The following is a 17305-nucleotide window of genomic DNA, read 5'->3' as shown; positions in this document are numbered from 1 at the left end:
TCATGCTGCTTTCAGTAACTCAGCAAAATGGTAGATAAAGACTTTGCATGAAGCCTTTATAGAAAGTAGAAGCGCAGAGGATTATTTCAGGATACTTGTTGCAATTTGAAGGGCTGATCTGTGGTGAAGACCCTAGTCTGAGGTTCAGGGGGCAGAAATTCAGCTCCCAACTCCGTCATACCCTGCAAGAGTGATTTTCAGCTAAAATCAGAGTCAGTAAAAGTCCCAGATGCTTTTAAGTTAGGGCTTGCTTCCAAATGCAGCACTGGCTGTCAGCTGCAGACACTGGGGAGGGCATTTCCCGAGCGTGGGTGCTGACCACACGTGGCACAGGAAGCTGAGGGCTCAGACTCCTGCCTCCCATGCCCCCAGAGCAGCAACTCTCAGTCACTCTGCTGAAGAGGGAGTGCCATTGCCCCCCACACACCCCACAGCAGCAGTGCTCCAGTCAGAGAGTAAATAAACCTGCTCCAGCAGTGCCAGTGCTCTTCACCCAGCACATGCACCGTGAAAATGTGGTGGCTGGAGAGATGAAACAGAAGGTTTGTGTTGTGTTTCCTCCTTACTGGAAAGGAGATCAAAACCATATCTTACACCTCTTCACATCCCGTCTGGCCTGAATGGGGTTCTCTTCTACTTCCTTTGATGTCAGAGGGAAAGACATGAGATTTGACTTTGTGGTCCAAGTCCTCGGACATCATCTGGGGCTGGGGAGTCCTGGAAATTTGACCTGGCGACCACAGGACCTATTACAAGAGCCACTGAACAAATACAGACAGAGCTTGGAGCACAGGGACAAAGCTCTGGGCTCCCTTTACTGCTTCCCAACACACAGCCAAGAGCCTTTTAGCAGGATGCAGAGTCTGGCTCCCTCTTGTGCTCTCTCCTTTTAACAAATTCTTTTAGGAAATACAGTGCAGTGGAATATTTTTAGTATGTGGCTTAGAAGTACTTCTAACCTTGGGCTGAACCCCCCATTCATGCTGCCATGATCTTGAAGCCATTCAGGTGAGGAATTCAATTTCTCACTCATTTGGGTAAAGCATGATTTTGGACAGGGAAAAAAACCCCAAAACCAAACAAAGGTGGAATAGGATTGCCAAAATGTTTTTTACAGTTTGAGATACGACAGCCTGGGGTGCATGTGTACAGCCTCGTAGAGAAAGGACTTCTCTGTAGAGATGCCTGTTTCAGACCTCTGCCAGGTATAGGTTAGGGATTTCTAAGGGAAGAAGCCAAAGCAGTAAGACGTGACATTTCCAGTGTTTTACAGAAGGTGTCATTGTTGTGCTGTTCCATTTGACAAATTTCTCTCTAGTGTTCAGGACGCTGCAAGTCACTGCAGAACATTAATCTTTTTCATTCTCTTTCAGCAACAGTCTATCCCATATTAAGCTCAAGGTTAAATATTTCCTGACAGAGAATTTAACTATACATATAGGCAAATATCACAGGCTAGCCCTCCACTTCATTTCCTTTTAAGGAGGATTAATCAAGTATGTGTGTGTGTAATCTCACAGAATCTAACCTTAAATCACTGGTAATAAAAGAAAATCTCTGTTTTAACCAAGTGTCAATAAAAATCAGGTTGGAGAGGGTGTGACAGTGGTTATAGAATGTCACCTGCACTCTTTTGCCATGTCCAACATGCCTGTGCTTGGTAATGCTTTGATTGTGACACAGAGGCTCCCAGGACCAAAGGTAGTCCCAGGAAGGTGCCTGGCAGCCATCAGGAACCTGCTGGTTATACCTATTCAGCAGTGTCACACCGGTTATCACAAATAGCCCAATTATCATGCTTTTCTGAAGGCTGCCTGACATCTTACTCACAGGATTAAAGCAGAGAAAGTCACTGATGTATAAAAATAAAGAAAGCCTGAAATAGCTTCTGCTATGGTTGCTGAGGAATGACCCAGGATGCCAAATGCTCGTGTCTTACTGTGATGTCACACACTTGCAGCTTAGCCACCACAACCTGCATCATCCCTGCTACTAGTACTGCTATGGCTGTATTTGACACTTTTGCTCCAATTGACTTTTTGCACTTTTGCTTCAATTGACCTGCTATGATGATGCTATTTTCCCAAATCAAATTCTATTTTCCCAAATCAAATTCTATTTTCCCAAACTGTCAATAGACAGTTACCTCGCCCACAAATGACTTTTCACTCCACACAAGCTTTCAGCGAAACAAATGTGAAGCCATGCCACAGAAACAAGAGCAGAACGAGGTCAAGACCACCTTTACTGGAGAGAAATGGGCCACTCAAGACTTTGCTACTGAGTGAAGAAAAAGAAAAGTCTCATCCCATTCCCTGCCAGAACTAAAATTAGTCTTTCCTTGTCTGCAACCAGATTAATGAAATAGTGAATACTGATTACATGGTTTTTAAATGAAGGGCTTGCCTGACATCTTCCACAGATTGAGCATAAGAGCCTAAAACTTATGACAGCATATCTCTATAATACTGTAAGGCTCTCTCCCTTATGAGAGGGACTGAACAGATATCATCCATGTTTGGAACTGCTCTTGACCAGGTAAGAGCAGTTAAAATGCATTGCCAGCTCCCAGCTAACAGGACTTAAGCATAGGTAGTCCTCTCTCAAGCAAAGGAGCCCCTAGATGGCATTGTGAGACTCCTCTTCCACTCACCAACACTGAGCTGAGATGGGCTATTTCCTGCCTTTTTGTTCCTTTTTATACAAAATAAATCCCCTAACCTCCCCAAAACAAAACACCCAACCAAACAAAGCAAAATAACAAAGAACTACAAACAAATTTAAAACCCCAAGACAACCACTACACAAACTTCAGTTTATATTACTTAAACTCACTGTCATGTTAAATATATGAAATCAAGACAGGCAACTTGATCTGATGCCTTCCCAGCTTGCTCCAGCTAGAAACATCTCTTTGTAGATTAAAAGACAAGCCAATATGTCTTTTTTATAAAGTACACTTGTACTGTTATCTGCTTTGTGCAACTGTAGTTCTGCCTCAGGTTGGTGCCATTATGGCATATTCAAATTGCCTTGCTTGGCCAAACAAGGACCGCCACATTTCCTTTCTTCCTAAAGCACTTTCCCTACACTCTTTAAGTGAGCTTCGGAAAAGATCCTGTAAGGTAGTCAAACATTAGTCTTTCCACCATAAAATATTCAGGATAGAAATAGGACTGGTATTCAGTTTTTGTTGTCCTTAACTGCTCTGTTCTCCATACTGTGGCTGAGGACTTAAAAAAAAAAAAAAAAAAAAAAAAAAAGTGAGAAGAAAAAAACAAAAATCACTCCTGCTCACCCTTAAATATATTTTAAAAATATACTGCTGTTTTACTGGTAGCAATCAGTTAGGAATGGGTTAGCAGGAACATTAGGATATTATTGTCATGTACAGAGGGCACAAATGGTCACTCTCTGTCCTGAGACACTTCACCCTCTTTGCAGAGTGCACAAAAAGGCGGGACTGGGAAAAAAGCAGGAGGAAAGCACTATGATGTGAAGCAAAAGAACATCAGAAGACTTGCCTAGAGTGATAAAAGCAGGAACTGGATTATGGCCCTGGATCAGTGCCTTCTAGCACCTCCAGACACTAAACCTCCAGGGTGAAAAGCAAGGTTCACCAATGGTTCCTTGCTCAAATGTGCCCACACACTGATTCCTATGACCAGCAAAATTTCCACTGGACAAGAACTGACACGACTCGGGGAAAAGTTGGCTTCTTGCTGGCCACAGAGAACCACAGGGATGAGGAACAGTGCTGCAGCCTCCTGTTTTACCTCCCCTCATCTCTTCCAGCTGCCTTTTAAGTTCCCTCACAGACACAAATTTCTTTCTGAGCCTTTCCTGACTCTTCCAGATTTGGTCAAATACATCCCAAATTCCTAGAAATCTGTAAGGGCAAAAAAGTCAGTCATTTTTGTTTAGAAACTAGGTTAAACTCAGTTCTTTCCCCTCAATTGTATCAGTCAATTCTCTCTCCCACAAGTACTCTCTATGACTCCAGAAGTGACTGCTGGTATAAAGAACACAGCTCAAAAGCAAAATTCAATGGCATAGTTCCCTAATCTGTCAATCAACTGATGGTGCAGTCCCGTGCACAAGACAGGACACAATTTTCTCGGCCGAGTTATTTAATTTTTTTTGCCACAGTATGCATTTGTTGGCATTCAGTCTGAGATTTTGCAAACTAAGAATAAAGAGCAGCCCCCCTTCTTTCAAGTGATTAATAAAAAAACCTAAACCAAATAAGCTAACTGCTACTAGAGCCCAAACTATTAAGTGCTGGTTGCTATTTTGGCAAAATAAGAGATCCAGGTAGTAAACCACTGTCAGTGGCAAGCATTTGAGGAAGATGCAAAGGATCAGATTGGACATGTGCCTACCTGTGGCCAGTGAGAAGGCCTCACAGTGGAAACAGCTCTGAGGAAGAGGAGGGTCTGTGACTACTGAAGCAGGTTGCTCCAAGGAGCCTAAGAAAGGTGCAGCACCTTTCTTCACCTTTCAAAATGCCTTCTCTATGCTTGCAGTTGTGGACTACATCATCCATCTCCATGCAAGTCACCTTCCCTACCCATAAAACCACCTCATTTCCCCAGAGTAGGCTTATCCAGCCAGTTGGCCAGCACAGGGAACAGAGAAGGCAGCAGAGGAGGAGCAGCTGTAGAAAGTTCACCATTTGGGATGGGTACCGTGCTAAAGAAGAGGAGGATTCTCCAAGTCACACTGATTTCCTCAAAACAAAGTAGTAAGTGCCTCAAAGCCCATAGAATAGAGAGCCTGTGTAAGCAATACCATGGCTGCTCCACCAAGCAGAAAAGCGGGAAGTTCTCTGGAGACAGAGAGCCTGTGGGCAGCCATCCAGGGGGAGACTGTGCCTTGACACCCTTCATCTTCCTGTTGTCTCCATCAGGCTTTTGCCTCTTTTGCCTTCACTGACTTTGACAGTGTATAACTGATTTAGTGAGCAGCCACAGGGGAAGCACCAATGCTTTGGAAGTGCCCAGGGATGGGTGAGGCTTGATCTGGATGGTGCTCTAGTGCCGTGTGACCTTGGCCATGTCTCTCTGCCTCTCTCTTTCTGAAGTTTCTTCTCCTTAAAACAGCAACTCCTCTCTGCCTCCTGGTGCCTTAAACTGGTGGGCACTTTCTATTTGCCTTCAAAGCCCTCTGAGTGGCACTAAATGAATAAGTCCTATTGACAGGACATTTTGCTGCTGACCAGGAGCACTCTTCTTCCTCAGTCCACAAAAGAGCAAGTGTCAGCAGACCCTGTTACAGACCCCAGGCTGTCACTGAGACCATAGCTGCAATATCACAGCAAGTCTGGGGAAACCCCCAGGGAGCTGCACTCATTAGCTGCACCAGTGGTGGGGTAAAGCACAAGTACCCAGCTGCCTGCTTAGCTGAAATACGAGGTTTACTATGCAGAGGAGGCTTGCCTTGTGTATGACTACAAAATGCTCCTGTCTTATCTATTTGCAGATCCCTGTGACACCATGTGGCAGCTGCAGCTGGCTGGCTGCAGCTGTGCTCCTGGGGGTACCACTGATACAGAGAACAGAGCCACACTATCACCAGTCTGCCAGAAACACTTGTACAGCACCACCTTCAGAGGAAAACCCAGTCCTTGGGCTCACAAAACCCATCCTCTGGCTAAACAGTGAATTCAGCCTCACGCCACTAACCCAGCAGGCTTCCTTTTGTCAAACACACTCAGACAACTATGCCGCATGTTTGAAGAAGCTGCCCCAGACCAAATGCTCTCACTACAGCCAACAGCTTTGGATGACGTGCTGACTCCAGGGACTACTGACAGATGAGAAGGCAGCAGTCTTTATTCCCATTAGCATCTGTCCTGAGTGAATGTGCACTCTCATCATAAAGCCTGAAAGTTAAATCCAGGGTAGGACATGCACAAAAAAAAGCTGAACAGATAATCCCATCAGTCCACTTAAATGGGAATCTGAGTCAACAAATCTAATGAAATGGGGTCAGTGGACCACACAGATGACAGAGGAGCCTCTCACTGCTGCATTATGTCCTGCAGTCCCTCAAGGTCATGCTAGTAGTTTTGATGCAATAAACTGACTCTCTGTGCACAGGACTTCACCACTAGATGTCAATGGTATTCTGAGTTTTTGAAAGGGAAGATACCATTAAAAACAGTAAAATTTGTTCTGGCTGACACTGGCCAACCACAAGTCAACCATACTCCTTGCTTGGTCAGGATGCTGATGCACTCTTTGCAGAGATGTCCCTAATAAGAACCCTGTCTGTCTTACAGTAACATGTGGCTCCTGTTGTTTCTTGTCTGGTTATTTCTGCGAAATTCACCATACTACTATCTCTCAATGTCCTCTGAAAACCTTAACATTTAGCTGAAGTCTTTCCTCATTTGCATTTGTACAAAGCTGGACCAGGCTCCCTGGAGTCACTCAAATTGCTCTGAGGAATCAATCAAACTTACAAAATGCACAGAATTAAATTTGATTGGCTAAACTACTTTATACTCTTCAGCAGAAACTCCAATTTAAAAGCAAAGTGAATTACCTCACTTAAAATTAGGTAAACCTCATCAACTTAGCAGCAAACAAGGGTGTAAATGAATTTGAGATGTGTGAGGTTTTTTCAGATTTACATGTTATTTTCCCCTAACAGTACTCCCCTGTTCTACCTCTGCTGTGCCGGACTTGTTCAGTTCCTTCTACACCCTGTCTTACGCCCCTCTTCCAGCTCTTACTATCACATGATCACTTATTTGGACTTAAAATGTGGCCTCCAACCAACAGTGTGCCCTGAAGCTAGAGCACATAGCTGTAGCCTTGAGCCAAGGTCAACGCTGGTAGCTGGTGTCAGCCACAACAATTTTCATCACTGTGAGTGTGACAGAGCACCCTATAGCTCTGCCGGGTCCCCTTCTAGCACTGCACCATGATGAGAGGGATTGGCCTTGTATGAAGCCCAGTATCAGTAGCAGATAAGGCAGTTCAGGGTTATTTGCTACTTTAAAGTATTTCAGATTGGAGAGAGACTATATTCAGTTTTGTAGTGTAGCCAGAGACTCAGTCTGACAGCAGACATTTGGGTATCCTGGGTTTTTAAAACCCAGTGGAAATCAGTAGAAGTTCAACTTGATTTCACAGAGTCTTTCTGAATGACAGGGAGGCAGACTTATTACAGAAGCTGGCTTTGTTTTGATGGAAGTTTTACCAAGCTGCTTGACATAATTTGAAGACTTCAAACTTTTGAGGGCTTTATGGCCTAAGAATTGTCACCTGGAGCTGCCGAGCTGACATTCTCAGCAGACACTTGAGTGTACCACAGTCACGCCCACCAACAGCCATGCTTGGCTGGGGGCAAGCCCACAGTGACCTCAGTAACAGCTTCATTGCTCACAAAGCAACAAAACCTCTGACTAGCATTACTGTGAGAGAGCTCTCACAAACATTTGTCAGGAGCCTCCAGAACTTACCAAGGAGATGCTGGATTTGGGGCTTGATCCTCATCATCCTTTTTCATTTCTATGCCTGAAACATCCCTGTTTACATTTGCTAGTAAATTCCCTTCCAGCAATCCACAGCTCTTTGCTTTCAAGCCATCTGTCACTGCTGGCAGTACCTCTCTCGAGGGACACTTCAGCACTTAGGTTAAATAGACAAGTTCTGCCAGTGCCATTTTCCCCTGCTAAGCAGCACTCCCATCTAACTCATTTCCGACAGAGGCAGACACACAGTCAGCTGGGACAACAACCCTTCCCTTCCCTTCCCTTCCCTTCCCTTCCCTTCCCTTCCCTTCCCTTCCCTTCCCTTCCCTTCCCTTCCCTTCCCTTCCCTTCCCTTCCCTTCCCTTCCCTTCCCTTCCCTTCCCTTCCCTTCCCTTCCCTTCCCTTCCCTTCGAAAGAGCCCCTTTCTCTGCTACAGACAGGAAAGAGCTTGAATTGGTGTTAGCAACAGTAGAACAGAACAAAAAGCTGCAAGTTTTAGAGGCCCTGACAACTTTCTGCAAGAAAATCTAATTGAAAGACCAAGAAATTTATAGCCTATCTCCTTGCACAAACCACCTTTTAAGACCTATGTACTCAAGGCAGGCTGCCCACCCCAGTTACTGTCCTTCAGTGCGATGTAGCTCATCTGATTCTGCTTAAAGGCATCTTCATGTCTTGCTCATGTACTTCTATAAACTGATGCAATTGAATCACGTTTTCAGCTAAAAAGGGCGAAGTTTGGTTTTCCAATCAAATTTTATTCTCAGGTATGTTGAATCACTATTCCTTAGCACCCTCAGGTCTACTCTGACTCCTTATCAGAGAGATGAAAGGTGAAAGCTCAGCCGTAGGAACTAATGAGACTAGGATGGTAAAGAGCACTAAAGGCAGCCCACAAAAGACCTCTTCATAGGAATCAGCCCTGCTTACAAGCAAACCCAGCACTATCCACCTTTCCTTGCAAAGTGACGACTTCACCAGCCAAAAATCCCAGAGCAATCAGACCCACGCAGAGAATAAAAAACAGCAGAGCTTTCATCTCATCTGCTGCTTTTGAGTGACCTCCCAAATGGCTCTTCTCTTTCCTATGCCTAAAATGAGTTTTTCCCTGGGTTTTAGCTGCCTGGTTTCTCTGGGATGGTTGTGGGGTTTCTTAATGGGGAGGATTGCCACTACCTTGAGATTTCCCGCGGGGAAATCGAACCTGGAAAGATCACCAGCACTGTTTAGGGTAAAGGAAGTTTTCCAAGGCTTTCCAGATCATGCTGAGAGGAAAGGTAATGTCTTGACAAGCATTTTGATGGGTGAAGGTGTGGGTGTTAACGTCTTTGAAATGGGTCTTAATGTCTCTACTGACTTCGGGCTGTAAGCTTGTCGCAGAGCTCAGACAGCTCGGCTCCTGGAACAGACGAGGGTCTGCACTAGCTAGAGTTTCTGAGCTTAGGGGTAAAACAGTAGGTTTAAGGGGGGGAAATATGCGGTAGGCGGTTCGGGAAGGCTGTACCTCCCTAGTACCTCAGCAACGGGGAAAGGAAGAGAGCCACATGCGGCCGGGCAGTTCAGGATAAAAGGAGGCTGCACCCTCTGAAACCCCGAGAGAGAAAACCCTGCGGGTGTGTGCCCCAGTGGACTCCCTCCCTTTATTCGGATAAAGTTGCAGGACTCCTCTGTCTCCTCTTTGGAAATAAACCTCTGGCGTTTGCGGATTTTCCTGACAGTGCAACTTTCCCTCCCTGGCATAAGAAACAGATGAAAAAGCCATGCTGAATAGTTAAGCTAGTTCCCTAATGCATGGATTCTCTAGATGCATGGATTTGCATCTCTGCAAGTAAGTGGTAGTACAAACCTCCTGGGGAGACCACCAGCTGTAACTGCTTACCACTGCAATGGGCAGTGAAAATTAAAATTATGCAGACTGTATCACTGTCATACTTTTAAAGGCTCTGAGACAGATGTTGCTCAACGGTGTTAACAGAGGTCTTATGAAATGACAGAATATTCGGAGTTAGAAGGGACCCAGAAGGATGATCAAAGTTTCTCTCTTAAATGAATGGCCCCTACTGGGATCAAACCCACAGTCTTAGCATTGTTAGCCACCATGCTCTAATCGAGTTAATCTCAGGGCCATCAACAGTCCTTCCTCCAGACAATGGGGAATGCAGACCACTCTCTTTAAACAATTGTTTGGCCCACCTTTGCAGGCCTCCTCAGTCCTCCAGACGTTAACGACACCACTCAATTATTTCAACTCTGTTACAACTACAAGCATTTCACAGTATTATTGTACCCATGAGTGTAAGGTGCCATCCCACAAGTCTCCAGTGTGAAATGGTGGACATGGTAGGAGTGGAAGACTTACCTTCTTTGGGTTTTGCTGTTGTACCTCAGTTGCCATCCCACAGCAGAAGACAGCAGGCTTTGGGTGACATGGAAGTCTGATGGGACATGAAACACTGCAAGTATTTGGGACGTCTGGTTTCCAGGTTGAGGAGTTTTTTTCCTACTGAGAAGAGGAAATCACCTCTGCCTAGGGTAGAGCAATTGTCCCCATGCAGGTCAGTACTGCTCTGCACAGAGGGCTGTGCTGGCCCTCAGCAAACTGCCCCCACCTGCTGCCTCTGGGGTCACACAGCTCCTGTAGCAATTTCTCATCACAGGCCCCTCCAGTCACTTCAGTTAAAATTCAGAGTCCCTTGAGCAGCTTTAATTGCAGGCCTTTGTCAATCAAGCTCTTTTTGTTGGAGAGGGATAGAAGAGCCCTTATTGGAACAGTTTAGTAAGATGGTCTCAAGGGCCAACATCTGCAGCCCAGCAGCTTCTTCTTGTGGCTCTTCTAGCACAACTGGAGCTGTAAGGCAGCTGTCCTCAGCTCCACACCCTGCTATTTGCAAATCATCTAAAATATATCATCACTCTTCTTGTGAAAGTCTCCCAGCAAGGGCAGTGGAGGGAAGGAGAGCCCTTTCTGCAAAGTTAGCTGCTGGCATGTAGCCACGTGTGGCTTAAGAACTACAACACGTTTGGAGGTTCTCTCCCAGTCTTCTGGGCTACACCATGGAGAGCAGTGATTTCCAATGAAGGGACAGTCATAAACCACTGAGACGATAAATCCTTCAGATTGTGTGACTGGATCTGGAAAAGTATGTCTGCCGGTAACGTATCTTTAAACATCGTGACCGAGGAGTGTCAACAATTCAGGCTTATTTTAAATATTAAGGTTAGAATTCACCCAGTCTGTATAGTAACACGAGCACAAACACTTTTAAGGTCAGGCTTAGAACTACTTAAGAAGCAGGCACTCAGAGGATTAAGTACTGCCTATTTGTAAAGCACTCTGAACAGACATCGTGTTGTAAGTACCAGGTGTTATTTCTGTCTGAAATAGCCAGGTTTGGCTTGCTGGTTCCTGGGGTTTGCAAGTGGAAAGGAAGGAAGGACAGGGCAAGCCTCAGTTGCTTTACAGTGCACTTGCAGCCCATCCTGAGCTCTGCCTTCCTGCTGCAGACCAGCCCAGAGGAAGGAAAGGAAACAGCACCAATCACGGATGACTGATGACAGGGGAAAGCATCTGCTGTCCTCAGTAAGAGGATCAAGTGCCAATAAGCAGACTACAGAGGATATGAAGATAGATTTACTCCTCCCCTCTCCCACAGGGACTTCTCATGGTGGCTCGAGGCCCCTCTTTGGCTGTGCTGTGATGACAGGGCACAGCTGAGGCCCCATTAACATCATTCCTGCTTTGAAACACTGGTATCAGCAAGTCCCACTGACCAGAGACAGATGAGCAGCCCTGAAAGGGGTCAGGCTCCTGAGCCTCTGTGTGAGTCTGCATCCATCTCACAAATGCAGTAAGGGTCTGAGTGGAACTGAGTGACTGGAAGTAAAATATTCCACATAGGAACAATAAGTATGTGTGGTAGGCATAAAGGCACAGAGCCCAGACTTCATTAAGGTAGTTTTTATATTTTGAAAAGCAATATTAAAAAACACTGGAAAATGCAAGATAAACGTAACAGTTGCTTCTACAAGTTTTAACCTTGTATTGCTTGGCCATTTTGACATATAAATTATTGCTTACTAGCTCTCATAAATACACAACACAATAATATGTACAGAGGCAAACAAGCATGAAATATGCAAAGGAAAACATTGGCAACATTGATTCTGGTAAATCAGATTATTTCATACATACCAGGTCTCATGATGGTGGATAACTACTAGCTGTAGTCCCTGAGAAGTTAGGTAAATACCTTGATTTGGGGGGTTTCTATTTTATTACTTTTAATGCAAGCTGACACCATTATGGCACTCAAGAGAGAACAGGCAGGTGTTCTTACCTCAGCTCATTGACTTCATCCCAGTGTTTAACAGTGTATAAAATGACAATAAATAGGCTATGCAAATAAATATTACTCCGCTAAAATGTTTACTATTTACATCTTTCTTTGTAATTTTACAGCAGCACAGTCTTATTTCTGATACCACCCTTTCTTTTGCCACTGCTATGCAAATGGAATTTATTGCTATCCAAGATGATGCTGGAATCAAAAAGCTGTGTTAGAGAAACATCTAAATTTGTTGCCACAAAATCCCACATCAAAGAGATATAAAGTGACACAGCTCTCTCCTTTGCCCTAATTATTCCTCTTAGGTACTAAAAAAAAAAGAGTATGCAGAGTATTTAACCCCAGATGTGACTGTGATAAATGGAATTTACAAGATTCATAGATTTTATACCACGTAACCTAATTGCACTATTGAAGGATGTAAAAAAATCACACAATATCACCAGTGCTGGACCCTGGCAGAGGCTGTAGAGTGTTGCCCTTCCCTAGTACAGGGTTTACTTCTAGTTCTTCTCCTAACTTCCACACCTTCAAAACTGCTTGCCAGTCTGCAGCAAAGCTCTGCAACACTTTACTTGTGGAATGAAGACATAGAAGGGCCTTTTTAAAATTAGATATATTAGCTACAGGTTTGGGCTATCTACTTTTCCTTTATAGTAACAGTTCTAAGGCCCAATTTTCAATAATAAATTGATGCAGCCATGTTGGACCCTCACACTTGAAACTTAAATCCAAGTTATACAGGCCACTGTAAAAACCAGATTGTAGAGCTGCGAGTAGTTGTCCAATTAGTCACAGCACAGATAACAGGGTTAATGCTGGCTGTGTGTCTTCAGACTAACTTTATGTCAGCTGCAAGTGGTAGACAACACCTCATTTAATGTGAAATTACAGTGGTGCAGAAAGGCAACACCTCAGCTGGCTCAAAGCCTATGGGTATGAGTTAACCCATCCCTTTACTTCATTTTGAGTTGGCAGAGTGAGGAGTGTTCCAGGTAGGTCTGTCAGGCTTTCAAATCAAAGCCTCAGCAAAGAGTCACCTTTCTTCTTGTTGGTTTTTTTTTCCCTTTCATTTCCTTGTCTTTTGCGTTTCTCCAACACAGCTGCTGCTTCATCCACAGTAGCTACCAAAACTATCACAGAGCCAAATGCAGTGAACTGAGAAACAGCCCCACCTTCTCACCCTGAATACCTTTGAATGCTCCCTCTCCCACAGATTTCCAGAACAACTTTGTGGACTAGAGTGTTTACACCACACAAGCTGAAGCATGCAGGCTGGTCTACACACAGGCTCCTAAAAATAATGCCACAGTTATAAAAAAACAAAAAAAAAAATCACAAGAGGGAGCTCAAAACCCAGGAAAGCATCCAGGTAATGTGGCTAGGTTCGGAATTCCAGGTGCTGTAGCCCTAGGAAGAACTGCAAAAACACAAGCAACAAATTGTATCTGGTTTTTGTTCTTACACTGCCAAAAGGAGCCCACCACAGCTAGTATCTTCATTTGAACAGTTTTGGTCTGTTTGCACAAAAGAGTTATTTACAATATATGCAGTCACATCTACAGAAGAACATAGGAAATTTTTACTCCATGGCCAGCAAGAGTTTATTTTTTTTTACTTTTTACTGAGTAAAAAGAATTTTTTTTTCTTAAAAAAAAATCATATAGTATTTGATAATAACAAAGTACAAGCAAATACATTTCTGAAACATCTGTTTCCTTTACAATAGATCTATACAATATTTCACAGATGGGAAAACTGAATGCATTCTACAGATTCCCCCACAGACTACTTGTTAAAGCTGCTTTTTGTAAAAATCCCTTTAAACCAGAGATAACACAATGATGAAGAGCATGCGACTGACTTCAGTATTCCCACAATTTAGTAAAGGAGCATTTTCTTGGAAGCCTTCCTCATGTGGAAAACAAACAACAGAGATGGGCAAGCAATGCAATGCATCCTCCCTGCTCTGTGAAGGGACCGTCACCGTGAGTCAGAGCACAAAGAGCACGTGCCAAAGAGCACCCTGCACATTGCCTGTGGCATTCACTAGATCATTTCAGGGCAATTTCTTAGCACTGGAAACCAGGTGATGGTGGTACTCGAGGTGTAGGTCAGCTGCAGACATGACTTTAGAAATGCTATCTCAGCACAGGCCCAGATGGAGTACTGTCAACTACATGGGAATTGTCATGGGGAGGGCCGTGAAGGGGACAAAAGCAGTAAAGGGACCCTGATGCTGAGAGCTTGGTGTGTATGCAGGTAATTACACTGGTACCCTGTAAAGGGCACCTTTCTGCTCTTTAAAACTAGGAGGATGTGCAAGTTAGGTGAAGTTTTACTTTCTGAAATGGTGTTTCCAGTGGGGGGAATTAGAAATGTAAATGGGTGTAGGCATTTGCCTCTGGAGAGATACCAAAGAGGGTGTAATCCAAGCAGAAAACAAAGCTCCTGCTAAAATAATTTATAACACATTAACTACAGGAGCCAGTGCTAAATCTGAAATAGCTGAAAAGGGAGAAAATAACATGTTTTCAGTATACAAACAATTGTGTCCATAAATTGCAACAGAAGTGCATTGGCTCTTACAGTGTGTTTTATAAAGCATATTGTTAAAGGAGCCATAACAGAGTGAACTGTTTACTGCTGACCTCCACACCACAACACACTCCTGAGTTTCATCTGGTTGCACTGCCTTGTTATATTCCTGTCCTAGGTTGCTCACACATCTCAAATACTATGCTCCAGTGAACTCATGGGAGCTGCACAGATTGCACATTATTTTTGGCAACAATACTTTGGCAGCCTTGAATTAGTGAGGTACATACTGCGGTAAATTGGGAATCAACCCCCTTGTGGCATGTTGCTGGCTGAAATGTTTTGCTGCTGTGACATGATGATTCCTTTCTTTCTAATACTGGCAGAATCTGCATTGAAAGCTACACTGGACCAAACAATATTTTCACAGAAACCAAGCTCTTGAGCTCAAAGGACACTGCTCTGCTCCCTCAGGTCCCAGTGACCAGCGGGAATGGCACCAAGCTTGCCCTGCAACTCTGTGAGCAGCTCCTTTGCTGGCTCTGGCCTGATTTTCCTGCGCACGTTGTGTGAGCTACTGATAAAACTCAGTAAACCGTTCTCATAGAGGGAAGCAACATGCTTGGCATAAACAATCACTTAATTCAAAGTGCTGCAGTTACAAGGTTATAGGAAGAAGCTGTGCACGCTCACGCTCGCGGCTCTATCCTGTGGGAGAGCTCAAACAGAGCTTGCTGGTTGTCGATGACATGCAGGTGGTGGACGTATGGCTTCAGCTCGTGATGCTCTTTCGAAGGAACTTCATTGCCTGCAAGACAGGAGAAAGGGTATGGATCAGAAAGCTGTGCCTTGCCTGCTGCTTCTCTGTCCTGTGTCTCAAAGTCACTGCTGTGCCACCGGTCACATGCTAGACAGCCACAGGAAAGACAGCCAGTAATCCAAAGGACTTGCTATTTAAGGGCAATGCATGAGGTAGCAGCTAGATAGAGAAAAGGGGAGAAGAAAAAAAGAAATAGGCAATTCTGGGCAGCCAGCATGCATAAAGGAGGGGGACATGAACACAGCGAGAAGCTGACTCTTCCCAAGAGGAAGATTTAGTTCTGCTGGCAGTACAGGCAGTCCATCCCCTGTAAGGGTGGTTCAAGGCTTCCTTTGTGCTGCTCTGGCAGCACAATGGGACCTTGAGCAGGGGTGGGCAACCCAGCCTGCAACTTTTTAAAAATTTTAACAGTCCACAAGACAGCAGGCCCAGGATGATTTTCTTCAGCGCCAGTGAAAGGTGACAGCGCAGCAGATGGATACAAAAGTTCTTCAAAGCTGCTCTGACAGGCCCCTGTGTTTTGATCTGTTCGGCTTTTGATTTCTGATCTAGTAACAGAGACAAAAATCATGCTGTCATTTCATAGGAGTTTACGCAGCAAGAGGAATTAGCTGTGTAACAGACAAACTGAAGGGTGGCCTGAATAGCAGCTCTTCTCTGTTACAAGCTTTATGCTCAAAACGGGCTTGTGGGAACTCGCTGCCTGTGAAACCATCCAGCATGGCTGGTACTAGCAGAAACAGAAAAAAAGAAAGCCAGGCCCAAGGTCTATCAAGACAGGCAGAGAAAGCAACATTGCTGACTCCTGGCAGATGAGCAAAGGTTGGAAAGCTCCATTTGTGTCCCTGTCCTCAAGGAATTCTTAATAATATTACCATATATTGAAAAGGAAAACCCTTCAAAATTCCCTGAACCAATCAGCTTAACTCACACACTTCTTCCTTCTCCTTTGTTTCATTATCATCTTTTTCTCCACCCTCTTCAGCTGTATGAGAAATTTTCCAGGAATCACCAATCCCATTTGTTTCTGAAGACATCTCTATGATGCGGTATGGGTAACATGGGATGTGAATGCAGCCAGTTCTACATGTGGCTGCTAATGGGGCTCCTGGGCAGCTGTCTTAAAGAGCTCTTGCAGAGGAGCCACGTTGGGCAATGTTGGAGAGAATAGGATAATGTGATAAATTTGTGTCAGGATACTTAGCTGCCCTTTTTGTTCTGAGGGAACAGGATCCCAGCAGCTGTGCTGAACATAGTGAAAAACATTTGTATTTCTCATTAACACCTCAAATGACAAAAGCTTGTATTATGTTATTTTCTCAGGCTGCTTTTCCTCACTTTGGAAATGCTATCATTTGTTTTCAGGATTCAGGATATAAATGTTATTTCCATTAAACAGGCATTTCAGTTTTACTTGGAACCTAACCAGTTTCTAATCCACAAACACTTTGGCCTGCAAACTTAATACACGATACAGTTCATAAACAATAATAATATTCCTAGCTTAGTTTTGTTTGAATTCCTTCCTACAGTGAGATGCCTGCTGCTCTTAGGCCAATCTGGGAATTGATGCAGTAGAAAGATTCACATTCCTGAGAGCAAAATAAGCCCACTAGAAAAGGAAACTGTCCATAAAGTCTCAATAAATATTCAGTGAATTCATTTCATGCCTAAACGAATTTTAGGGGAAAAAAAAGTGCCTACAGGGATGTCTGTATAAGCTGCTTTTTAAATGCCAGCTTCACAATAAATCAAGTCTGTGCTAACGTAAAATAACAATTGCCTACTTCAAACTACCAGATTATATGATAAATCTCAGGAATTAACCTTGGATTTATGCGGCAAGATTTACAAAATCACTTGGAAAAATAAAAAAAAGGCAAAAATGAGGTGAAAGATGTGCAGGGAAAGTGCAAAAACCCTTCACATCACTGAAAGGAACCAATGTTACTTTTCACAATACCAAACAGGAGACATTTTAATTTACAGAGGCATGGTTTGGATTAATCAATATTTCCTTCAGTATCTGAATTAAAAGAAGGCACATCTTGCTCCTTTCTACCCTCTTCCTCACTTACATTTACATACAGTTGTATATATTTATATAGTTTATATATA

The 17305-nt window shown here is 43.9% G+C and overlaps 1 protein-coding gene across 1 annotated transcript in view; it reads right to left on the bottom strand.

The window, feature by feature from the left end:
- Positions 1–11426: 11426 nt before the first annotated feature.
- Positions 11427–17305, bottom strand: part of RAPGEF5 (Rap guanine nucleotide exchange factor 5) — a 160088-nt gene continuing 154209 nt past the window's right edge. The window contains exon 26 of the mRNA XM_066195927.1: positions 11427–15175. Within this exon, the coding sequence (XP_066052024.1) occupies positions 15057–15175 (119 nt within the window). The 3' untranslated portion in view covers positions 11427–15056. The remainder of the gene's footprint in view (positions 15176–17305) is intronic.

This window comes from Chamaea fasciata, unplaced genomic scaffold (genome assembly GCF_029207755.1).
Source record: "Chamaea fasciata isolate MVZ Bird 193981 ecotype frontalis unplaced genomic scaffold, bChaFas1.0.hap1 SCAF_1, whole genome shotgun sequence".
NCBI lineage: Eukaryota > Metazoa > Chordata > Aves > Passeriformes > Sylviidae > Chamaea > Chamaea fasciata.
This window is presented reverse-complemented; position numbering and strand designations above follow the sequence as displayed.